The 27,947-nt window shown below is 30.0% G+C and overlaps 2 protein-coding genes across 4 annotated transcripts in view; one reads left to right on the top strand and one right to left on the bottom strand.

The window, feature by feature from the left end:
- LOC105204149 (general transcription factor IIH subunit 1) overlaps positions 1-26,363 on the bottom strand; it is a 32,411-nt gene extending 6,048 nt beyond the window's left edge. Inside the window, exons 1-6 of one of the 3 annotated variants that reach the window (XM_026141377.2) lie at positions 26,208-26,363; positions 25,037-25,239; positions 22,165-22,366; positions 17,893-18,049; positions 15,329-15,868; positions 14,902-15,229 (exon numbers count right to left, since the gene is read on the bottom strand). In XM_026141377.2, the coding sequence (XP_025997162.1) occupies positions 14,902-15,229; positions 15,329-15,868; positions 17,893-18,049; positions 22,165-22,366; positions 25,037-25,199 (1,390 nt within the window). In that variant the 5' untranslated portion in view covers positions 25,200-25,239; positions 26,208-26,363. Of the gene's footprint in view, positions 1-14,901; positions 15,230-15,328; positions 15,869-17,892; positions 18,050-22,164; positions 22,367-25,036; positions 25,240-26,107 lie in introns of all 3 variants that reach the window. The other 2 variants (XM_026141376.2, XM_039446468.1) reach the window with 2 other exon arrangements.
- Positions 12,601-22,134, top strand: LOC113005609. Its single transcript, XM_026141379.2, has 2 exons — positions 12,601-13,013; positions 21,906-22,134. Exons 1-2 carry the CDS (start codon positions 12,803-12,805, stop codon positions 22,007-22,009), a joined length of 315 nt encoding a protein of 104 aa, XP_025997164.1. The 5' UTR covers positions 12,601-12,802; the 3' UTR covers positions 22,010-22,134.
- Positions 26,364-27,947: the final 1,584 nt, after the last annotated feature.

Below are 27,947 nucleotides of genomic sequence, written 5' to 3'. Positions count from 1 at the left end.
CATGAAAAAATATGTCAAATAAAAGTTATAGGGTTTAAAAAGATATATTCATTGATCTTATCAGTTTAACCTTGGATGGCATCATCAAAGTTTGGTCAAGGTCATATTACATTTGTTTTTACAGAACACCCTATTTTTAGTTCCATAATTTCATAGTTGTTGTCAAAAGCTTTTCAAAACACTATACTGATGTTTATTTTCCTTAAGTATTTTTCGAGTTATGAGTCGTGAAAGTTATAGCATTATTACTGGAGAGCCTTGTAAATATAACGAGTTTCGGAAAGCAGCAACCTATATATCTATGATCATCTTGGTGCGTGCTTTCCAATGATGTATTCGAGATCGGCGACTAGCAGTTGGATTATTTCTGAGAACAAAATAGGTAAAAAGAATCATGATTTCTTAGTATAATGGCATGAAAAATTATGTAAAATACTTTAGATGTACTAATATTTTTTCACATTTTTCCCCAACAAAAAATAAGAAATTCCATAATTTCTTCAAATAATCTCATAAAAAATTATGAAAAAATTTTTTTAGATTTTATAATATTTTCTTACATATTTTCAACAAGAAATAAACTCATAATTTCTTACAAATATTCCATAATATAAATTATAAGAAATTGTTCACATTTTATATTTTTTTTCTGAAAACATACTTATCTTGCTAAAAAATCTTCTCATAATTTTTTACAAAATTTCTTTTAATTTGTCAGGAAATATTTCATAATTTTTTTGATAATATATCATATTTACTCGTAAAATGATCGCTTTCCCATAAATGCTTATAAATACTCACAAAATGCAATAAAAGAATGTTAGTTTTTTTACATTTTTTCCTTTCATTTATCAAATTTTCTCTTTTTATATACATCACATTATTCATGTTTTATCATACACATTTAATACTTTCTTAGAAACTCTCATACAATATATTTTACTTTCCTTAGATTTACTTAAAGAAAAGATTGTTACTTTTTTTCCTCAAATTTGTAATTTTAGTTTTTAAAACGTGCAGATGTAAAATTTTGTGTAATTATGATTGTAGATGAAAATTTTGAAGAATATTTTAGAAAATAAAATAATAAAATAAATAAAAAAATCTAAAGAGGTTAGAGAAATAAAAGATTAGAAATAAAGGCAGAAACAGCTATAAGAAAAGGCGATAAGTAATGTAAGGAATTAGGCAGAATGGTTTGTGGAGAATGAGTGACATATGGTACATGAGAAAAGGAATGAATGAAAGGAAAGGAGATTGGAAGGAATGTAAGGAGACGGTGAGAAGAGTGATATTATAGGAAAGAAGTAGCAAAAGAAAATTAGAACGTAAGATAGGAAATAGGATCAGGAAGGAGACCGAGGGAACTCTGATCAGCGGCCGTTGGAGGTTAAGGTTATGAAGCATAAAGGATGGAGAAAGAGGTACAGGAGATTGAGGTTATGAAGCATAAAGGATAGAAGAAATGGTACAGGAAGAAAAAGAAAAAAGGAATTAAAATAAATATATAGGATAAGGAGGCGATAGAGGGGTAAGCAAAAGGGAAAGAGGAACCGGAATTTTAGTAAGAATTAGAAGGAAGGAGGAAGTTGGATTATTAAAGGAGAAGGAGAAACGGAGCCGGAGCTTTCGCCTTTGGAGACTGTGCTTACAGAGGTTGAAGAAGGATTGTATGGAATAAGACAACAGAGGTGGATGCAGAAGGGACAGAAGAGCGTCGTGGATCTCCTTTACAGCAACAAGTTCACACTGTGGATAATTCTTGTCACGTTGTATTGGAACGATCCCATAAGATGTGTAATTTCGGCATTTCTGCGTGGAGATACTAACAAGGGGAGGATCAGGTGAGTCACCCTGGGATTTTGATCCCAATTTTTTTAGTTATCCTGGAGACGAAAAAAAAGTTTACGTCTCCCGGCGTTTGATCGAATAGGCCTTAGTTTCGGAATAATAAATTTGTGAAAATTGGCCATACCGCGGCGCACCATATGAGTCTTCTCGGTGTTTTCCCAACCAGTGTAGTCGGCTCCATGCGTTAAGTGCTTGCTTCACAATCGTAAGATCCGGGTTCGCTACCGGATGTGTGCAATATTTTTTTTATTTTTTTTTAATAAGTGTATTTATTTATCTTGATGATATTGATATAGTATGCAAATTTCTAAAATAAAAAATTTAATTTAATATCACTTTCTAAACATTAATTTAAATTTAATTTGAAGGATATTTGAATTCAAGTAATAATATTTGAAATAATAAATAGGTAGTAATAATAATAATATATAAGTTATTTAAAATGGATAACATAAAGGCAACGTATCTAAATTTTCAAATTGTTTAAATTTAACACTGGTATTCTTCTACGATTATTTTAAAAACTAGAATTTTAAAATACTGTTAATATTATTTCCAATTAAATTTTAAATTAAACAATTTGAAAATTTAGATACGTTGCTTTTATATGCTTTTATATCCATTTCAAATAACTTATATATTATTATTATTATTACCTATTTATTATTTCAAATATTATTACTTGAATTTAAATTAAATTTAAATTAATGTTTAGAAAGTGATATTAAATTAAATTTTCTATTTTAAAAATTTGCATACAAGATCAATATCATCAAGATAAATACACTTATTAAAGAAAAAAAACATATTGCACACATCCGGGAGCGAACCCGAATCTTACGATTGTGAAGCAAGCACCTAACGCATAGAGCCGGCTACACTGGTTGGGAAAACACTTATCGAGAAGACTCATATGGTGCGCCGCGGTATGGCCAATTTTCACAAATTTATTATTCCGAAACTAAGGCCTATTCGATCAAACGCCGGGAGACGTAAACTTTTTTTTCGTCTCCAGGATAACTAAAAAAATTGGGATCAAAATCCCAGGGTGACTCACCTGATCCTACCCTTGTAAGTAATCTCTGGAAGGCTGGGTGTAAAGGAGGCTATAAGGATTATTAAAGATATTTGGTATAGCAGGAAACAGGAAAGAAAAGAGAGAGGAGAAAAAAGAAAGGGGAAAGAAGAACCGAGAAGAAGGAAAAGAGGAACCAAGGAATGGAGGTATAAAGAAGGAAGAATGTGAAGATACGTAAAAGAAGAATGTAAATTAGGAGTTGAGATGGAAACAGAATTAGACATAAGCATAGGCATAGGTATAGATATAGAAATGAGGGCGGTGTGGTGCTGGGATTGGTCCGGGTGGACAGACTTGCTGTATATGGTACGGTGTTTGTTTGCCTGGGCGGACTGTTGCGCCGTGCTGTACCAAGGATAGGTAAAAGAATAAGTATAGGGAGGTGTAGTTAGCACCGTGAGCGCAAGGAAAGGAAAGAAATGCGCATAAGCGCGTGGTAAAGTATAGGTATAGGTATAGGTATAGGTATAGGTATAGGTATAGGTATAGGTATAGGTAAAGTATAGGTAAGGAGGGCGTAGAACATAAGATTAGTATAGGGTGTGGATGAATGAGTAGTTAAGGAACGATTGTAAACCAAGTTCCCTTCTTGGCAATGTAAGCTTGAAGAGAAATAAATTATATATAAAAAAATCTAAAAAATGTGAAATATATTATGAGATATTAAGAAATCACACGACGTCAGTATTACAAATTTTTCTTCGATGGAGAGTCGATCGGCATATAGTAGCGGAACAAAGAGATAAAGAGGAATAGTGCTAAGGTCAAGCGAGTAGGCTAGCGCTCTTTGTCAAGCGCACTTACAAATAAATTATTTGTTTTTGTCTTCAATTTCAGCGCCATCTAATGTAAAATCTCTCAACTACCACGCTACACAATTACTGCACTGTTTTACTTTTCAAACTATTCAAACTAATTCCGCACACTAATTTATATATGAAATTTATTTTCAACAGTTCTCTTATACAAAAGCTTCTAAAAACACAGTATGTTGTAATTCCGAGTCTACGCCATGATTATTTTATACGGACAGTCTCAAATTTCTATGCGCAGCAAATATTACTAACTAAACTACATTTTTATAATTTTGTTTCGTGTTTTGTATCAAATTGTTACCTGCGGCCTTTATTATTGTCTATATTTTAATTCTGTAAGAGGATTTTTCAATCCGTGTTTTCAATAAAAAGATTTGTTAGAAATCAAAATATTCTTTAAGGGGATGCTGAAATGGTACTCGAATTCATTTGTCGTCGGCATTATATATTCTTTTTCGAGCAAGAGTCGAGCGGCACGCGGTCGCGCGCGGGGCGAAGGGTAAGAGGAATAACGCTAAGACCGGGCGAATAGATTAGTGTGTTTTTCGTGTAACGCACTCATAAATATATCATTGAATAGCGGAGACCGGGGCAAATCGTTAGACAAGGTAATTCGATAATTGGAAATATCTTTTTATGGGTACATATTAAAAATTTACTTTAAACACTGTAAACACGTCCTAATGTAACGATGTTGCTAACAAAGATTTGTTGGTAATGACGTCATATTGAAGTCGTAGTAATGAAAAATGTGTTTTGTGACAATCAAAGTAATTTCTGACAGTCGGCATTTCTTCGAAATTTAAATAAAATAATGTTTTTTTAAAAACTTTGAATGTATCGTGTCCAGTTGAATGTATTTGAAACATTTCGTGTTTACTTTTTGCTGTGTGATGTCTATTTTTGTCGATCATACGCAATAATGCGCACAGTTGATGTTGGGGCTATTCGTAATACCGAGTACCGGGGCGATTCGTTAATACTGATTGCAGCGGCTAACCTAAGTTGGGTAACCCTAACCCTTCGGTTGTGTTACGAACGTCTGCGCTACGCAGAGTTAAACATTGAAGTAAAGTTCTTCATTGATTTAGTTCAAACTTGATAATATTGTGTCTTTTAGTACATAGAACATGAATATGAATATAAAATCGTCGCTCTTAAGCAGGTAAAAAGTTATAAAATGTTAAAGATTGACACTTGTGAGGTTAGGAAATCTGTCACACCGATGACGTAAAAGAACATGCGAACGTGTATGTTTGCATTTGTTTTTTGTATATCTACATCCTTTTTTAAATAAAAGAAAGTCTTAACAACAGCTTTTTTACAGACTTTCAAATTAAAATACAAATTTCGGAATATTCCCGGACTAGTTACGAATTACCCCGGGCTTGGGGCTATTCTTAATTCTTGACATTGGTCAACATTTTTATATGTATTTTAAAGCAAGTACATTTGCATATTCTATTTATATCGGCATTGTGAAGAGGAAATATGGCACGCCGTTTTGCTATTTAATACTATCATAAAAATTCTACCAAATTAAATTGATACTCAAAGAAAAGAAATTATTTTATGTCTAGACATATTTATAATTCATTGAATTATTATTAAGCTATTACATAATTGAAAATGGCAGATTTAAAATTATGTCTAGACAAAATATTAATTCTGAATTTGTTTTATGTTATGACATAAAATTTTTTCGGAAATTAAAATTATGCACATAATTGTAATTGCTGATTTTGTATTATGTACATAATTTTAATTCTACAATTTGTATTATGTACATAATTTTAATTCTTGAATTACCATTATGTACATAATTTTAATTCTTGAATTTCCATTATGTACATAATTTTAATTCTTGAATTTCCATTATGTACATAATTTTAATTCCTGAATTTTTATTATGTCTAAACGTAATTTTAATTCTGCCGCTAGGGAATTTTTAAGTCGATTCTTATGAATCAAGCTTGAATTCGATGTCCACGTGTCTCAGGTTGCCGATGACGAGGTCCAGATAGTGCGCTTCATAGTTTTCGGTGTCTACGTGCATTAATACCTCGAATTCGATATCCACGTGTCCCAGGTTGCCGATGATGGGGTCCAGATAGTGCGCTCCATAGTTTTCGGTGTCCAGGTGTAATAATACCTCGAATTTGATGTCCACGCGTCCCAGGTTGCCGATGACGAGGTCCACATAGTGCGCTCCGTAGTTTTCGGTGTCTACGTGTATTAATACCTTGAATTCGATGTCCACGTGTCTCAGGTTGCCGATGACGGGGTCCAGATGGTGCGCTCCATAGTTTTCGGTGTCCAGGTGTAATAATACCTCAAATTCGATGTCCACGTGTCTCAGGTTGCCGATGACGGAGTCCAGATAGTGCGCTCCGTAGTTTTCGGTATCGTAATAATACGTTGAATTTCATGTCTGATTTTAATGAGATTTGTTAATTATTTTGGCTAAAATTTGGGAAAAACAAATTCGTAATTCCGACCGGCCAACATGTCAAAATTACGGATTCGTTTATCCTAAATTTTAGTCAAATTAACCCTTAAATGCCACATTTCTCAAAAATCTCGTAAATGACACATGGGGTCTAAAAGACCCCAGCATGAAAAATGTCTTCTTACTTATAGATTTTTTGATATTTAGTTATAAAAATTATTTTCAATGTTGTTCAAGGCTTAGAAAAGAGAACAAAATGCATTGTTAAAATTCCAATTTCAACATAGCATAAAAAATTAAGATCGCCAACAGTTCAAATATTGGCTTCAAAATAAAAAAAATAAAAAATAATAAATAAATAAATATGAGCTCCATTTTTGGCGGGAACATTTGAAAATATATAATTGTAAAAGGTCTGGGGTCCGCTGGACTCCGGGTGGCATGTAAGGGTTAATTAACAAATCTCATTAAAATTAGATATGAAATTCAACGTATTATTACGACACCGAAAACTACGGAGCGCATTATCTGGACCCCGTCATCGGCAACCTGAGACACGTGGATATCGAATTCGAGGTATTATTACACCTGGACACCGAAAACTATAAAGCGCACTATCTGGACCCCGTTATCGGCAACCTGAGACACGTGGACATCGAATTCAAGGTATTAATACACGTAGACACCGAAAACTACGGAGCGCACTATGTGGACCTCGTCATCGACAACCTGGGACGCGTGGACATCGAATTCGAGGTATTATTGCACCTGGACACCGAAAACTATGGAGCGCACTATCTGGACCCCGTCATCGGCAACCTGGGACACGTGGACATCGAATTCGAGGTATTAATGCACTTAGACACCGAAAACTATGAAGCGCACTATCTGGACCTCGTCATCGGCAACCTGAGACACGTGGACATCAAATTCAAGCTTGATTCATAGGAATCGACTTAAAAATTCCCTAGCGGTAGAATTAAAATTACGTTTAGACATAATAAAAATTGGATGAATTTTTATTATGTCTAGACATAATAAAAATGCAGGAATTAGAATTATGTACATAATGAAAATTCAAGAATTAAAATTATGTACATAATGGAAATTCAAGAATTAAAATTATGTACATAATGGAAATTCAAGAATTAAAATTATGTACATAAAAATTCTAGAATTAAAATTATGTACATAATAGAAATTGAAGAATTAAAATTATGTACATAATGGTAATTCGAGAATTAAAATTATGTACATAATACAAAATCGGCAATTACAATTATGTGCATAATTTTAATTTCCGAAAAAATTTTATGCCATATCATAAAATAAATTCAGAATTAATATTTTGTCTAGACATTTTATATGAAATCTAGGATTGAAATAATAGTAGCACGTAATTCTAATTTTCAATTTTCATTATGTCATGGCATAATTTTTATTCACTGAAATTCTATTAACCATGACATAATTTTAATTCGTGAATTTTTATTATGTTGTAGCATAATTTTAATTTACTGAATTACTATGATAGCTTACATAATTTATATTTCTGTAATTATTATTATGTTACGACATAATAAAAATACATTAATATTATCTCATGACATAATAAAAATGAATTAAAATTATGTCTTGACATAATGAAAAGTAATTCGACATATAAACTGTACCTTTCTCTATGTACGGTACGCCGTTTTGCTATTTATTCATAAAATTTTTATTTTGAATTAATTTTACATGGATACATAATTTTAATTCATTTGTATTATGTTATGACATAATAAAAATGGTTCCGAAAAACATCTACTTCAGTTTAAATCAATTATTGAATTTTTATTTTAGATTAAAAAATCTTATTAATAAATAGCAAAACGGCGTGCCATAGGGAAGGTTCAACTTTTCAAACCGGCTCATGTTTTTTTTTTTTTAATTAATATAGGACTCAGGAGACACAAAAGAAAAAAAGGTCTAACGATTTGCCCCAGTCTCCCCTATATCATGTTCAATTTTAGCGCCATTTAATACAAGATTTGTCACCTACTGTGTCCCACAATAATTGTTCTATTTACTATGGTTTATCTTCATTGCATGCATAAATTTTCAAACTCAAATCTTTTATATTAGACTTTCAAGTCAAATTTCAGAAATTCTACGTTATTTTCCGTAATTTGCATCTCACAGTATACTCATTTTGTAGAAAAACTGTCAAATATTTATTTGAAGCATATGTTGGCACTCGTTAACAGCTCCAGATGCCATGTTGGATTAAGATTAAATACAAAAAAGATGTAAAAATAACGTTCTCGGCAATAAAGTCAATCACTATAAAATACATTAATGTCTATGCTTTAATTGAGAAAGATTTTTAAATCTGTAAATGCAATTAGAAGAATGGCGTTTGCGAAAAATAATCGCTTTTAGTTAGTAAAAAAAGCATCTTCAACAAACCCTTAAAGACATAAGAAAGTATAAATGGTTCTGTATAATAAAATATGAAAAAAAGACGATATAAGTATATAAAAAGAGAAAATCTAAAAAATGAAAGGAAAATTGGTAAAAAATATATATTTTCTTATTGTATTTTATGATTATTTATGGGAAAGCGCACAGCATATGATTAAATATTTTCTAGTTCTATATTTTCTAAAAAATCATAACATTTTATAATAAATTATTAAAAAAATATGTATAAAATATAGATGTTAAAAAAGTGTAAGACAAAATATAGTATTTGAGAAAATATGCAAAAACATAATATGTTTGAACGGAGAAAACTTGACAAGTGAATATAAAAACTGTGGAAAAACTCACATTTTCCAATACATTTTATGAATATTTATGAGAAAGCGATTATTCCGAGTATTACATATTTGAAAAATTATAAGATATTTTGTGACAAATTATAAGAAATTTTATGAAAAATTCAGAACACTTTTTTACCAGAATACAAATTTTAAGAAATTAAGGAAACAATTACATAAATATAAATTTGCAATTGCACTATTAATGACGCATTATAATATATTATATGTAATACATATTATAACCAGGGTTGAGTAATAATTAATTAAACAGTTAATAACCTTTAATTTAATTAAATTTTAATGAGTTAATTTTTTTAATTAATTTAAAAATATAAATTATTTTCCAAAATTAAAAATTTATCTATGTAAAAAAAATGTAAAAAAATATATTTTTGTACAAAAAATATTTCTTGATTATTTCATATAAACTTAACTTAAAAATATTAAATTTATTTGATAATCCATATTATAAGTTTTGATTTTAGAGTAATTTCATTTTTAAAAATTAACATTTTTTTAAACCCTTTAACACTACACTGGATTTAGGAATTGCAAAAAATTTGAATCTCTTGCTGTGTAAGTCCCGGTCTACAATTAATGTTATAAGTCTTAAGCCGCAAGAAACTGACCAACCATGGTCGATTATTCTCCTCATATCCAACTATGATTAGTCAATTACCTACGGTTTAAAGCTTACTACATCTATTGTAAACCGGGACCTAGCTTGGAAGTTCTTTATCATGGTAATTTTCTTGTTACATAATTACGATTTTAAAAAGGACAAAGCCATAATTTTTTCTTAAAAGTATTACTCTTTAGCTTTAAAATGTTGCATTATCAAGTCTTTAAGTTTTTTTTGTTGATAAAGATATGATTTAATTTAAAAAAATAAAAAGGATTTTTTTGCATATCTTTATTTTCTCTTGGTTTTTTCTTAATAACTTCACAATAGGTCATTTTTTATCAATGACATCGAAAACGACGGTACTTTTCATCTCTTGAGACTTTGAAAGTACCCCGCACTCTTTTAATGGAAATTGTATTTCGCTCAAATGGGCTGAAACTTTAGCAAATGATACTTCGTGTGATGCTGATCAAAAGTTATCATTACCGCAAATTGATCCAATGAGCCGTTTTTTTAACATCTAAGCACTCAAATTATGACTATTGAATATAACGAATTTCAAGTATTTAAACTTTTGAACTACGTATACAGAATGTCTGATAATTAATACAACTCTCGCAAATAGGTAGAATGAACCAAACCGAGTCAAAAAGTCCTATACCACTTTGCGATTTTCACAATAGTTAATGAATTATAAATTAATAAAAATAGCGGATTTAATCCCGTCCACCGCCTAATCCAACCGCGCGATGGTAGTTGCCAAGCGCGCAAAGAGTTGTGGTTTTTTAACAGCAATAGCTGCGCAATATTATTTAATGTTAAATAATATTCTAATTAATATACTATGATGTAAAATCATTTAAATTAAAATTATGTTAAATAATATTTTCAAAATATTAATGTAAATATGTACTTTCTTAAAATAAAATTAAATTTACGTACAAAATAGGGTACGTAAAATTTCGTACCACACAAAAAAATAAGTTTAAATGTACCATTTGTTATTATCATAATAATTGTATAAAGAAACACTTATTACTTTAAATCTCAAAACTATAAGAATATTTTTATAATATTAAACTAACACATCAATATTAAACTAACACATCAAGAATATGTAAATCAACATGTAACATGAATAGAATATTTCTGTAATACTAAAAAGTGTTAAATAATATTTGTGGAATATTTATAGTAATATTATTTTTATTTTTAAAAATATTCATATAATATTTTAGGAATAATAATTCTATAAACGCTAGTTTTTCTGCAACGCAAAATATGAAGAAGGGGACAGCAAATTTACGAGAAAATTAATTGATCTTATAATTTACATCTTATAATTTACATAAATATTAATTGATAAAATAGTGTTGTCATCCTCGGAACACAGTTCAGTTTAATTCTTTCCGACATTATATTAATTACTTTAAAATGCTCAGATCAGTTATCATTTCTATTAAAATTTATCGGTCTTACTTTTTAACGTACTTGACTTAACAAAATTCTCGCTTCCGATCGACGAATGTTACAAGAAATTTTTATTTTTTAAACCGTGTTGACATCTTCTGAAGATCCAGGCTAAATCTAAATGTTGACATATGTGTTCTAGCACGCACGATATACGCAGCTCAAAATTGTTATTCAATTATGCGTGTTGAAATAATTTCTGTAATGCCAGAATAATTGTAAATTGTGTAAAACTGATGAAGACTTGTATAATCAAAACATCTGTGTAATACTTTGCAGAAGAATAAATTCTTAACGCGTAATTTGCAAGATTAATTAATTTGCTTCTAAATTTGGTTGTTATTTTCTTTACTTTTTGCGTTGCAAAAGAACAAGCATTCACAGAATTATTACTTCTAGAATATTATATAAATATTATTAAAAATTAAAACAATATTAGTATAAATATTCCCAAAAAATATTATTTAATCCTTTTTAGTATCACAGAAATAATCTGTTATGTTATATGTTCATTTACATATTCTTGATGTGTTACTTTAATATTCATGTAATATTATAAAAATATTTTTACAGTTTTAAGATTTAAAGTAAAAAATGTTTCTTTATACAACTATTATGATAATAATAAATGGTACGTTTAAACTCATTTTTTTTTGTGCGAAACGGCGCGCGGCAAGACCATAGACATTTATATATTTACAAAAATATATAAATATATAAATGTCTATGGGCGAGACAGGTTACGCCTCGTTGTTTGAATTTGCACGGCGCGACGGTCCGCCGCACCGCGTATACATACACTGCAAAAACCAAATGTGTTATTTATCAAACGTGTAAGGAGAGGCTTCAGCTAAAATAACACATTTGATTTTTGCAGTGTATGTACACGCGGTGAGGCAAATTCAGACCGTCGCACCGTGCCAATTCAGACAATGCGTCACGTTTCCCGTCGCGCGCCATTGCCTACGAGCTAGGCGCGATAGCGTGGCATCACCGCACATTGGCTTAGACGTTTTATTTTATAACTCAATAATTATAGCGAATATCGCAAAATATTATAAGAGTTTTTTGTCCCTTTTTATCTCCTCTATATTTTGAAAGTGGTAGGTTCCCTAGTTCCCAAACGCTCTGTAAACACGCACGCACGCACGCACGCACGCACGCACGCACGCACGCACGCACGCACGCACGCACGCACGCACGCACGCACGCACGCACGCACGCACGCACGCACGCACGCACGCACGCACGCACGCACGCACGCACGCACGCACGCACGCACGCACGCACGCACGCACGCACGCACGCACGCACGCACGCACGCACGCACGCACGCACGCACGCACGCACGCACGCACGCACGCACGCACGCACGCACGCACGCACGCACGCACACATATATAATATAATATATATCTCTATATCTCTCTCTCTCTCTCTCTCTCTCTCTCTCTCTCATATATATATATATATATATATATATATATATAGAGAGAGAGAGAGAGAGAGAGAACGAGAGAGAGAGATGAGGGAGGGAGAGGGGAGAGATACAATTGTCCGGCTTAGGTATCATCACTTTGTAGAATATACAAAATCTTCCAAAAATGTAGAAACCCTTTAATATTTTTAAGCATTTTCAAAAGAAATGTTGCAGACAAAAGATTTAAAAAGATCTATCTATCGATCATATCAGTTTAATCTTGGACGATGTCAAGATCAGGTAAATATTATATCGATTTTGTTTTAATTGGACGCCATATTTTTGATACCATTGTGAAGCAAGCACCCAACTCACGGAGCCAACTGCACTGGTTGGAAAGAGTTACTGGAAAGGCTCATACAACGCGCCGCAGTATGGCCAATTTTCACAAATTTATTACTCCAAAAATAAGGCCTATTGAATCAAACGCCGGGAGTAGTAAGTATCAAACGCCGGGTGAGTCACCGCGTCCTCTCCTTGTAAGTATTTATCGATTTGTGAGACTTGAAGGTTATACTGTAACTTTGAAGCCTTAGAACTCGTTAAGTACTTAATGAAAAATAACTTTATTAATAGTGTAATGAAAATCTCTTAACGCCAGTTATTACATTCTGGTACCAGACATTCCATGAAAAAAAATAGATGTACTTGATTTGATCTTTGTGACGTCATCCAAGATCGAACTGATTGGGATCAATAGAGAGATCTTTTTAAACCCTACAACTTTCGATTAAAACATCTTTCGGAAATGCTTAATTTTAGAAATATTAAAGGATTTCCTTATTTTTGGAGACTATATATTTTACAAAGTGATCATACTTAAGTCGATCACTCTCTCTGTACACTCTGTACTCTCTGCACACACGCACAGAGTGTTAAAAAAACCATTCGACATTTATATGGTAAATAGTACACTGAATAAAAAAAAAACTTTAATGAACATAGATCAAAAGCTCAAATGTTTCTGACATATAGATTTTTGCATATTACTATCATGAATGATTTACTGGCTTCTACGTGTCACATGTTTACTTCAATGTTTATAAACTGCATTCTGTATGTTCTCATTCAATTTCTATACATACTTCATTACAGAAGATTTCATCAGTAATCAGACAGTTGTCATTAACCATTGCGGATCTACATATTATTTGGTGATTATGATTATAAATAAGATATCGTGCTAAAAATGTCAGCATATCAGTCCAATCAAGAAATGGCAGATATACGCAGGTAAACATCGCATGAGACACGTAGAAGTTAGTAAGTCATTCATGATACTAATATACAAAAATGTTTATATCTCAGAAACAGTTGAGTTTTCGACCCAAGTTCACTAAAGTCTTTTATTCAGTTTGCGTATATCATCTACCATATAAATATTGAACGGTTTTCTTTAATACCCTTCGCGCGCGCGCGCGCGCGCGCGTGTGTGTGTGTGTATGTGTGTGTACGCGCAAGCGCGCGTGCGTAAATATCGATAAATATATAAACGCACAAAAACTTTAAATACTTGAAGTTCGTTGTATTCAATATTCTTAACTTTGGGCGCTTGTATGTACCTTAAAAACAACTTATAGGATCAACTTGGCAATGATAACTTTTGATTAGCATCATTCAAAGTATCATTTGACAAACTTTCAGTATTTGAGTAAAACCCAATTTTCTTAAAAAAAATTCGGGGTCCTTTAATTAACAAAAAATATGTCAGATAATATTGATTAGAATCTAATTTATAACTTCACAAAGAGGCACGAATCTCTTAGATTTTTATGTAGTGTTTACGATTGGCGCTGGAAGTGTGGTGTTCAAAAGTTAATATAAATGTACAATGCTTTTCAAAATTAACTTTCTATTTAATTTAAGTAAATTCAATCTTACTTAACATAATACTAATTAAGTTAGTTTTTTCATGCAACTAAATTTAATGTAATTTAATTTTACAATAGAAGTTAAAACAACAATAGAAGTTTAAACTTTAATTTAGTTTGAAAAATATATTAACTCATACAATCTTGTTTACAATAATATGTTATTAATAATCCATTGCAAATTTATTTATATAATTTAAAATTTTTTTATATTTGTATACGTATCCTACAGATTGTTTATTTAAATTAAAAACACCTCCATTATCATTACTTATAAAATACTAAATGTTTTAGATTGTATTATTGCAATATTGCATTGCAACATTTCTAAAAGCGGACATTTTACCATTGCTGCAATGTTACAACATTTTGCAATATTTTTGATAATGAAATATTTCTGCAATCTTTCTGCACTATATAAATATATTTACATTATATCAAGAATATATTCTTACGTCCAAGACTTTCTTCTCGGAAGCCTTTCATCAAAGACCCACCAGGCGTTAATTCACCTAAAGCTGACACTGCTGCGGCTGGACTAACTAAAGAAGTTGTCACTTGTCGTGGTAACGTACTTCCAGCTATCCATCCAGAAGCCTCTTTCTTTAAATGACTTAATGTAACAAACAACTCTTCTGAAGTTGGTTCTGTATTTCCATATCCCGATACAGGTCCATGTAAATATCTATCTATATGCATCAGATTTAATGGAGTTTCATTATTTGTATTTCTGTCACAGCTCTTGTCAAGATCATCATAAGTTATCTTTTCCTGTATTCTACGCTGTAAATAAATATATTTAAAAATATTAATAAATCGTTTTCAATTGTATCAAGTAATTGTATAAATTATTAATATACAAAATAAAGTAGAAAGTTGTACTTTTTTAGTCTTTGGTCCATCATCTAGTTCATTATTTACTATTTTACTTGCAGACGGTGTAGATCCATTCAATTGCGGTTGATTAGTTTGCATCGACTGTTTGGCAGTGCTAGCTTTCATAACCATTATGCTATGTTGATTAAATCTTTTAATCATATTTTGATGTACAATATTTCCCGACATTTTGTCTGATTTACTACATCCACTCCCATAATTTTCATCCAGTGATTGATCCTCGAAGGAAGTGATATCTACCAACGGATCATTTATCCCAGTTTGAAGGTCCTTTTTAAGTTCTTGATCATCTATTTTGGCACATTCGGTAAAAAGATCCTTGGTCCCAGCATTGATACGGTCTCTATGAAAGTAATGTGATTGAAAGAATTTCGTCCAGAAATCAGACTCTGACATCTTATGAGGCACATTTTCTTGATGCTTCTTTTTCACAGCTGGGTAAGTCTTAAATACACATTCTATCACATCGACAGTTAAATTGTATTTTAATCCGTTGCAACCATCGGTTTGTGGCTTAATATCCGCCTAAAAAAAATTTAATTTTATTGGTTATTCTTTATACATAATCAGAGTTGCTGAATGCATACCATTTAAGGAGGTTCTAATACTACTTCCTAATCAATAAACAGTTTATTCTTAACCCTTGAACACACAAGGGAGTCTGAGAAATATTTTGAACGTTTGCAGTGTGAAGATTGTATAAGATAGAAGGTTCGACCAGAGGATAAAAAAAGTTTGAAATTTCCTCTTTTGATTAATATGGTTTATCAACTTTATCGGTGAACTAGAATTCGAACGGCATAGCAGTAAAATTTTCTTGGGATCTGTGGGATCACCATTATGTGCGTGTAACTTTTTTGTGAGTAATCGTAAAAAAAAAAAAAAAAAAAAAACACGTTCGAACAGTTCCGTTCGCGTATGTTACTCGTACATACATACTCTGTATAAAGTTAGAATACTATACATATAGCGCTGTGAAAAATAGGGTTTTTGCGCAGGATCTGAAATATATCATGAAACACAATTTTCAATTTTAGACACCTTGAGTTAATCAAAAATACCTCATATTTGCCTTGTTACATAATTATATATCTTTTAATAGGAATGGCAATATAATTTTTTTTAAAAATATGTCTCTTTAGCTTTAAAACTCCGTATTTTAAAGTTCTTAAAAGTTTTTTGTCGCAGAGATATGATTTTTTAAAGAAATGGATTTTTAAACACTTATTTTCGCTTAAATGACTTTATAACTTCACAATAAATTATTTTCCGATAATGTCGATTGTGTAGTCACATTTTTGAGATTTTAAACTTTTATTTGAAAAAAGAAAAAAAAAGATTGTTGAAAAATATTGATTAGAACTAAAGTTATAGCTTTTCAAAGCTGAAAGTTTCTCAGCTTTTAACGTAATTTTGCGGATCGATGTGTTCAAGGATTAAAATTATGTAAAATAATTAAAATAATAATATAAAAACATCAATATATAATTTGTCGCCAATATATACAGAGCTGGATAAGTTAACAAATTTTGTTAACTAAATTAAGTTAAAGTTGATGATACATAAAATTAATTTAGTTACGTTAAAAGTTATATAAATAAAAAATTAACTCAGTTAAAGTTACATTATAATTAAATTAATTTAAATTAAAATAAAAGTTAATTTTAAAAATCATTATTTATATAAAATTCATGATTATATATACATTTAGGCTTGGGTAGTAACTAGTTAAAAAGTTAATAACTTTTAACTTAATTTAGTTAATTATTTATGTTATAAATATTTTTCAAGTAATAAAATAAAGGTTACAAGACGTTTAGTTGATGTAAGCACCAATAGCAGATAATGAATGACATAATATTTATATCTTAAAAAATAATAAAACATAATCTGAATAAAAAATATATAAATAAAATTTTTATTATAAATTTACCATACTGATAACATCAGATGTATCATTGCTTTATACTTTGTACTAACTTTCTTAACATCATATTGTTTAAGAGTTCATAACGCTGCATATAAGTACTTGGTTCAAATAGTGTAACATACTTCTAGCACTCAAAAATTAAAAAAAACCCAGATTTGATTATTTTAAATTAAATCATACAGCTTATTGCATTATTTTTAGAGCAAAAACATGCATAACATATATAACTTGTATCACATGTTTTATGATTTTTAAATTATGCAAACGGTAAAATAGAAGCAAATAAATAATATATCATATAATTTATTATACAGTTTATTGTAAATCCACCTGCTTCAAAACGTTTCAATTTTATAAAAAGTAGAGAAAAGATGAGAGTTGAGATACATGTGAGATGATGAGATACCATATCTTGTGCAATTTATGTTAAATTTTAAGAATAAAAGGTAACGTATAAGCGTTTCTATACCCTACATAAACTTTTTTTAATATTTGGTGGACGGAAATCAATTGTTTTTAAAAAAATTGACATTTATTTATACCCGTGAATAAAGAGTCAAGTAACCTCTTCATTTTTTTTAAGCTGGTAAACCTTTTTAACATTATAAAAGATGCTTACCAAGAAAGCACTATTAACACCTATTTCTTGACGTTGAATCTTCTTGGCTTGTGTGTATTCTGCAGCATATTGCGACCAAAATTCTTCAGATGATATAACTTGCGTGATTACCAGATCGCGATATAATTGAAGCAACATAGGATGTTCTTGAAGGGTCCTAAAAAGTATTTGTAAATAAAATGTTCATTAATTATTCACTATGTACTACTTAAATATTAACTAAATAAATTAAGGAAGTATTCTCGCTTTTAGATTTAAAAAAATCAAATTTTTTGTACATTTTTAATTTGAACCTTGCAAAAGAGAGCAGATTAAAGAGGTAAGAGATCTATAGTAGTTCTATTAATGTATATAAATTTGTAAAATTTTTAAAACGTTTTTTTAAAATAATTTTTTCAAAACTATTGTCAAACACAATAACTTGTCTCTAGTTTTTAATCCAATTCACTTAAAATTTAAAAAAAATAATGATGTATAAAATTAAGAGATAATCATTTTCTCTCTTGTTCAACATATAATCAAATAAAAATTTCAAATTAACAAATTTTTTTATAAAAAAGTTTCAAAAAAAGAAATAAAAAAGCAATTTTTTCAACTTGGTCGTTTATGCAAAAATTAATTTTTTAACTTGGTTAACAAATTGGACAAGAACTACTTTTAAGATAAGTTGAGAGAAGTCACTTTGGATACAAGTGCCATGTTTTATGGCTGGTAGATCATATTTCGTGAAATCATGGGTATAAATTGCAATGACATTTCCTAATACTGGCGATAAGATCCAAGATAAAGTGTCTAAACAAAATCACACAAATCTGATTGCTTATGATGCTGGCAATTTGCCGTATATTTGTCTTCAATTATTTTAAATATACTGACATTGAAGCAATACAATACAGGCACAATGTGCAATACAGTGTCAGCAATAGAACTGCAAAATAACAGTATCAAAATTACTTCACATTTGCAGCAATGTGATAACATTGTGTAATCGTATAAATTATGATAGCAACACAATGGTAACAGCATTAATGATTTCAAAATTGCTGGTAAATTTTCATATCATCAGTTTACCAACAATGCCACATAATATTATTATAACACATATTGAGAGCAACATGCCAGCAACAGACATGTATTGCTCAGGTAATTGTATAAAAAAAACATATGTTTCGAGATTGACATCTTTATTAAAATGGATTTATAAATAAAAATTTTGAGTGCTGTATAATTCTAAACATCTAGAAATTTGCGAAATGATGTGTAAATCTATAAAAATATAAAAATATAAGAAGTTGCTTCTTAAATTACTTATTCATGTTTTAATTATCATTCATTTTTGTTTTTACAATTTAAACTTAATTCTATTGTAAATAAAAAAACATGCAAATTTCTATTGTCATCATATTATTTATTAAAACTTTGTAGTATTTTTTTTCTAGCAAATATAATTTTGTGAAACTTATTATCCTGGAATTTTATAGTCATAAATTACAAATTTTATAGTCATAAACTACGAATCCGGTGTCAAAAATACAAAATTTACAATAGCGGATCCAATATGACAAATGGAATTTTCAAATAAATCCAGGCAATTTTGAAAACTATTATTTATGTCATATTGATCCGCCATTTTAAATTTTTGCTATCACATTCATAATCAGTGATGTCAAAAACTCGTAAATAACACGTTTTATGCAAACCTGGTCAATTGTGATAATTCTGTCTATTATTTTAAATTTTGAATTTTTGACTTTGAAATCATAATCAGCAATCTCAAAAACCTTCGGATAGTGACTTTAAAGTATTCATTATTAACTCCTTGCTACACGGTATAACTTTAAAAACTACACTTCAATAAATCAATTATTTCATGTGTTCCTTTAGCATTGGATTGTTAAAAGTTTATTCTAACTAATAAATCAATTTTTAGAATCATGCCTACTACATGTCTCGGTGGTCGAAGTAACAGGACGCTCGCACGGAATTCGGGAGATCTAGGTTCGAACTCTGGCTGAGGTGTAATTTTTTTGCAATAAAATAATACAGGTCTATAAAATTTGGGGGGGGGGGGATTATACTTTGAACTTTGAAGAATGTTTCTATAGGATTTTGATGCGCTGAAACTGACCACGTTGTCCGTTTTTTCTATCACCCTCCATTTTTTAAATAATCGCAAAAACTTTTTTTCAAACTTGATTTTATGAATTTTTTTGGCTAAAGGAAAAAATAATAGCAAGGTTAACTTTACGGCATTTTACGCAGAAATGTTCCCATAATACAGAAAATATTTTTTCGCAACTTATAAAAATGTTTTACGCAAATTATAAACAAAAAACTTTGGAAAAAATCGTAAAAAACTGATAAATTTTGAAATTTAAAAACAATAAAAACATCTTAAAAAATATTTAACTATTTGAACTTATAGCTCTATGTTACTAGTTTAAATCTTTTTTTTTAAAAAACTCATTTCCGACCATTTATTAAAAAATTATTGAATTTAAAGCATAAATGCGTCCCGTGCGCTGCATCACCTACGGTGCGCGATCAGACTCGAGAGGATCCTATAAAACATTTTTATAAGTTGCAAAAAAATATTTTCAGTATTGTGGAAACATTTCTGTGTAAAATGACATAAACTTGACCTCGATATCATTTTTTCTTTAGTCAGAAAAAATTCATAAAAAATCAAATTCGGAAAAAATTGTTTTTGCAATTATTGAAAAAATAGAGTTATGAAAAAAAAAAACGGACAACGTAGTCGTTTTCAGAATATCAAAATTCTATAGAAACATTCTTCAAAGTTCAAAGCACAAAACTCCCCCCCCCCCCTAAATTTTAGAGACCAGCGTAATTTAGTTTTTCTGGAAAGAAGATATTATATGCTTCTTATAGTATTAATATGACTATTCCTTCTTTATGACTGTGTTTCAAGCTCAACAAATATGCGGCGTGCAGTTTTAGTTGAAGATTGTAAAATTGTAAAAATTAAAAAATTATTTGGTCTTAAAAACCATTGTGATTGACATAGGCTTTCTAGTCTCGTGTTTTAATTTCTTCAATTCGATATAATGTATTGTTTTTTTTTTCCAAGTGCCAAGTATAACGACAGAATGTCAAGTTAGCTTTACAAATTTTCAATACCAATGTTGTTATGGCGCTGCGCGAACTTGGCAAATAGCTAGAAAATAGCTAGAAATGGTCTATTAGACATGTTGTCACGATTTCAGTAAAGAGACCTTGTCTATAGATGGTGTTGACCAGCACAACAAACGTAATTTTCAAAATTGTTCTGATTTGCTTGAAAATTCCGTCCTTCATAATGGATCCATTATTTTAAATTTTGTATTTTTCATACTGGATTTGTAATCAGCAATCCAAAAATCTCTGGATAACAAGTTTCACAAAATTATATTTACTAGAAAAAGTGTAACAACGGATTAACTAAAATTTTATACAAATAAATTTAATCACTACCCAATTGTGTGTGTGTGTGTGTGTGTGTGTGTGTGTGTGCGCGCGTGCGCGCGCGCGCGTGTGTATATTAATAACAAACTTATTTAAAATATTAAATAATTTTAAAAGTTGATTTATTAGTGAAAATTGCTTTTCGCAATCCAGCAATATCAAACGTACTAAAGGAATACGTAAAATAATTAACTTATTGATGAAAATAAACATCAATAGTTGTAGCACCCAGAACTATACCATGCAGCAAATAATAAAATAATAAAATAATTGCTTGTGGCATCTTATTCATATAGAGACTAGGAGATATCAGTTTTATAGGACTTTATTAAATTTTCTCCCCCAAAAATTTGGGGAGAGAGAGAGAGAGAGAGAGAGAGAAGCAAGACTTAAGCTAATTATTTAATTTGTATAAAGATCTCAAAAATATTATGTTAATTTTTCGTAACTTAATTACACAATATAAGTTATTCCAGAAAAACAGCTTAATTATGGCATCTTACTCTAATTCATAAAGATTAAGACTTTCTTTCAATTTTTTGTTTCAGATCATTTATGCATCTTAAATCATGACAATGATAAGCCAGTACTTTTTCTACACCCATACAAATTTGGAAATAATTTTTTGAAAAGACAAAAGTATTTTTTCTAATGTTTGAAAGAATTTGTAAAGAATATCCAAATATTCAAGAATAAATGGATCAAATTTTAAATTTAGTTTTTACAAAAAAAAAAAAAAAAAATTAACAAAAAAAAAATAAAAATTGTAAGCGAAAATACTGCCTTAAAAGATTTCAATTATTTTACTTATTCTTTTCTTCCAATTCCTTATCAACTTTCCGCTTAAATTTTGGTAGCAGCTGTTGCAATAACTCTTTTACATCGTCACGATCTTTAATTTGTGCTTCTTGTCCATTTTTATTTACAAAATGAAATGTAGATGAGGTACCATCGTGTAATACTACCTGTAGTTGTATTTTTGATTTTCCCTCGGGTGATATTTTTTGCACTATATGGAAGAAATCAATTATTAACTGATACGCAATTCATATATTTGTAAGTAGCATTTCATAAAGATTCATAGTAACATATGCCTAGACATGCAGTAAAATATTCTTGTTTTGAAAATATCTTTATTCTCAAAATGTTAAATATTGAAATAATATTATATAGAACAGACAACTTGCTTATATGATATACTTTTAAGAAAAATATGTCCTCATTATTCAATAACAATTATAAAAAACAAATGTCAAATAAACAGTATTATTTTGAAAACAAAAATTAAATTTTTTTAAAATGCTGTTATTAAAACAATTATATAATTTTCACATGACTAGTATATTAAAATAAAAAATAATTTTTTTGAAATTTAAGACAATCAAATTCTTTAAAGAAGATATAGAACAGTATTCAGAGTTGATTCTTATATTTAAGGCTGTCTTAAGTATTATCTTAAGATGTCATCAACCAATCAGAGAGCCTTCAGCATCTTAAGACATTACTTAAGATGGTCTTGAATTAATAATTGACTATGAATACCAGCCTAAATTAATCATTATATTCCTGCTCATATATAAAATAACGATTGTTAAGTAGAATATATTAATGTTAAGTTAACAAAGAAAAGGTCCACTATAAACGTTTCAAGTTAACTTGCCTTTTTTCAACATGTAAAATTAATAGTTTAATTACATAATGTGGAATTAAAAATTCCAAAATAATAATTAACAAAATCAAAAGACAAAGGTCAAAGTACAAAAACATCTAAGTAAAAACCAATACAGTATATAATGCTTATGGAAACGCAATTATTTATGGAAAAAACGCCTTGCAATTGTTGTTAGAGTGTAAGGATTGAATTGTAATTACATATCTAGAAATTACTTACATCTATATAGTGTTTCTTAAAAAACGCCCACCAATTATACAGGGTGTTTCAGACCACTCGTACACCCCTTTTATCTTTGCAGGATTAGGTCCAATCAAAAATATGTTCAGACAAAAGTTGTAGGGTTTCAAAAGATCTATTTATTGATCTTATCAGTTTGAATGGCGTTGCCAAGATCACATCAAAATTACATTTAACTTTTTTAAATGGAACACCCTATTTTGATTTCAGAATCTAATAGCTGGTGTCAAGAGCTTTTCAAAACCCTATAAGAAAATTTATTTTCGTTGAGTACTTTCCGAGTTGTGAGGCTTGAAAGCTACAGTGCACTGTAACTTTTAATAAGCGTCATAACTCAAAAAGTACTTAACAAAAATAAACTTATTTATAGTGTTTTGAAAAGTTCTCGAAATCGACTACAAGAAAATGCAAAAAAAAAATAAAATGTTAGAGAAGTACCAATACTTTTAATTAGAGAACTACCAATACTCTAATATTATATCTTTTATTGCATTTTCTTATAGTCGATTTCGAGAACTTTTCAAAACACTTTAAATAAGTTTATTTTCGTTAAATATTTTTCAGTTATGACGCTTGAAAGTTACAGTACACTGTAGCTTTCAAGCCTCACAACTCGGAAAGTAATCAACAAAAATAAACGTTGCCAGTTGTTTCTGCAACTTCACCAACGCATGTCTGTTTAATGGACGGTGTTGATTGGATTAGTTTTACTCAATAATTACTACTTTATTAAGCGTTATAGAAAAAAAGGATTCTTTGACTCAGTTTTTAGCAAGAAATAACACTATATAATTAGTGGGCGCTTTTTAAAAAAAAAAACACCCTGTACATGCGTGCTCTTTATTGACCTTTTTTTGTTAACTTAACATTGCTTTTGCACATAAAGAGCTAGAACCATATCTTGTTAGAATATATTTATTTTAATTAATATGAATATTAGGCCAAAGTAACAAGCAATATTAAATATTTAATGGATCTTGAGATTTATTATAATTCTATCATGTTGGCAAATATTTAAACGCAAAACACAATTAACAAACCGTTTAATTATTTTACAATGTAAGTTGTACCACTATGCTTTTATTGTGACAGTGAGCTTACTAATTCATTATTCTAATTTCTTATAATTATAATTATAATTTAATGCATTTGAATTATGTATAAAAAATTTTTAAAGGAAAAGTTGGTATTACTCAATAGATTAAAGGATATTAAATTGCTTTGCGGATTACTGACGGAATAACAAATAATCAATGTATGACAATTTTTAAATACTGGACTTTTAGTTCAGGATGTTCTTGATGGCTACATCATTCCATGACAAATAGAATTAGAATCATAAGAATTCAAAAAAGATGATCTAAATAGCTATCAACCACATTTTTGTGTAATTATATTTGATATATTTCGTTAGCTATTTTAAATTTTGACTTTTGTTAACATTTCTGTCAGCACTTTTCAATTTTCTATTTATTTTGTACTTGCTGGTTGAAGAGGATCAAGCGAGATTAAAACATGTTCCATGCTTAAACATTTGCCAACATTATAGAATTGTAATAAACCTCAAGATCCATTAAAAATTTAATATTACATGTTAATTTGGTCTAATATTTTTACCAATTTGTTTTTTACATAAACAAGCTTGTCTGTTTGTTACATTAATTTCAAATTTAAATTTAATGTTTTTTTTTAAATAACATATACATATGTACTTAAACTCTAATATATTTATTTCATATATATTCATGCAATTTGTTGAAATCTTACATTTAATATCAGCGTATTTATGGCTCACAGATACAGTATCCCTGTTATCAAGCATCCACGCTATTCGCTCATTCATCACGTACAAAGTACCATCTCCTTTTTTATAACGCACTTGACTTACTTGCATCAAGACATCTTCTGAAGATGTAGTCATGGTGGACATGAAGTATAATACAATTCCTTTAAAAATAGTAGACACAATCCTATAAAAGATTATAGCTTGTTAAAAATAATATGTGTACGTGAAGAGAGCTATTATTTTAAGGAAAACCTTGGCCTTATATTTTTGCAATAAATTCTTGACAATGTTTTAAGATATTTGTAGCAAAATCATTAAAATTGACCATCAATTTAATGTGACATTCAGCTTAATTAAAATTCATCATTATTTTAAAAATTACAAGTGCATGCTTGTGCATGTGCGCGCGCGCGCACACACACAATTATTTATAAAATATATTAACATAGTACTTTAACTAAAAAAAAATCATCACTGCTCATATACTTGAAAAAAATTATTTAGCTTTTGTTTATAAGATATTTGTAACATTAGTATTAAAATTTATCAATTTGATATGGCTGCCTAAAATTTTAAATTATTATTGAGACAATTGGACTCATTACTTATAAAATATTAACAACAGTATATTAATAAGAAATAACCACAAAAACAGAAGAGTAATTTTTTTTACATAAAATCGACAACAAATATAAAAAGCAGAGAAAGCGGACGGAGATAATTCGCTGATTCACGAGAGTGATGAAGAAATCCTTACAAAAATTATAGAATATATTGAAAATGTTCGAGATGCAGTCGTGTAGACAACATTCGAGACGTTTCGACGTCCTTGAATATTGCAAGTTTATTACACTCAACGTTTGTGTAATCACTCTAAATAATTTCTTTGCAGAAAAATGCATAGAGATTAGAGAGCATCGAAGGAAATTATTCGCAATGTCGAGGAAGCAAGAATTCGCGTCACGGCGCGCCAACGCCGAGACAGTGCCAAACTCATAGTACGGGTGCGAGAGAGAAACAAATAGTCCTCGCGTTTTCAATTGATTAAATACCTCTACACCGCAAAAATTGATCTTCCACGTATTTTCTGTAAGAGAAATACGCGTCTCTCGTTCACGGCGAGCAGAATATGTTGTAAAAACACACGTTTACCAGTGGCGGGTTGCCAAGAATCGCAAAGCAACGCGTAGATCCGCCGAGCGGCACGGCCATGTGCAGAAACACACCGACGACGCATCGCAAGCGCGGCCACAGACAGACCGTCAGCACTGGACAACACCATCGACCTGCGGCGACTGACGGCACTAGGTGGCTCGAGTGACGACGATTCGAGTCGTCATCTTTTGCTTCCTATGCCGGCCACTTACCCGCTGTCTGCTGTCTCGTGTCTGTTCGCGCGTTAAACCGCGTACGCCGCACGAAAGGATTAATCTCGCCTATTTATGAATAAAAACATCGATGCGTCCGCTCACTGAATATTTATTTGAAATTTTTTGAATTTAACGATAACAAGAAGAAGACACCGTTGGCGCCGCGTGAGTGACCGAACGTGCGCGTGCGCGAAGGCGCTTAAAGCCCGTATCAGACTACGCATTGAAAATTGAAGATTGAAGATTAAAGATTGAGCTTTGGCCAATCAAAATAAAAGGAGTTAAAATTTCCTTGTTTTGATTGGTCAAATTTCAATCTTTAATCTTCAATCTTAGGGTGTTTACGATAACTAATTGGATCTCGGATTGGATTGAACAATGGTACTCAACGTAGGTATAGAAAATTTCCCTAGGCTAATCGGATTGCTGTCTCAAATGTAATCCGACTGATGACGAAAGCGTGGAGATCGAGAAGCATGCTTGAAAAGTAAGTCTCTTTATTTTTTTAAATAATAACACAAAAAATCAAAGATAAAGTTAAAAAGAATGATTTGAATTTAGATTTATTGTAATATTTTTGTCTAAACACTAAATTTCGTTTAAATTTCTATTTATAAAAATTAATTAATCTATTCTAAAGTTTGTGGTTATATCGGAAACAAATCAAAATTAATAAAACAATTATTACCCACATAGCACGTAATATTGCAGTGATATCATAGCAATATCACTTTTACATTGCAATATTACAAATGAAATATTGCAGAAATATCACGAAATATTACTGTGATATCACAGTAATATCAAAATGTCCGCGAAAACGCATCACAGTAATATTACTGTGATATTTCATAGTAATATTACTGTGATATTTCACAATATTTCTGTGATGTTTATGTGATATTTAAATAATATTGCAAGAAATTAAATAAATAAATTATTTCAATTTATTTTATTTTTATTCTTAATATTATTTTCATATTGTTACATGTAATATATATTAAACATAAAAAAAATAATTATATTTATTAAAACAGAATACAATAATGTAAACGTAATAAATGTTTAATTTACAAAAAAAAATTTCTTGTATCCTTTTTCATTTTTGTTAAAAAAGATTCAATTAGAATTATAATTTTAATTTATGTTCAAGATTAAATAACAATACAAAATATTATTTACATGTAAAAATATAAAATTTTATATGGAACAGCGTTCCACACGTACCCCTTAAAAAAAAATTGATAAACTTGTTTCAATAAACTGATTACTAGTAATCTTACTCAGTAATCAGTTTATTAAAACAAGTTTATCAACTTTTTTTTCAGGGGACGTTACATTGGGAAAAAAATTAGAACAAGTATTCGTTTCCAAATTACAACAAGCAACGATTTTCTTTAAAATCTCAAGTGTGAGCTAGTGAGTCGTGGTGAGCCGGCCCGGTCGGCCGGAGTGGCGTCTAGATATAACACCTGTGGCTGCACTTGACTCACGAGAAGGTCTCCAGCGGCGCGGCCACCTA

The sequence above is a fragment of the Solenopsis invicta genome, chromosome 3, assembly GCF_016802725.1.
Source record: "Solenopsis invicta isolate M01_SB chromosome 3, UNIL_Sinv_3.0, whole genome shotgun sequence".
Classification (NCBI taxonomy): domain Eukaryota; kingdom Metazoa; phylum Arthropoda; class Insecta; order Hymenoptera; family Formicidae; genus Solenopsis; species Solenopsis invicta.
Note: the sequence above shows the minus strand (reverse complement) of the source record. Positions and strands in the feature narration are given on the sequence as shown.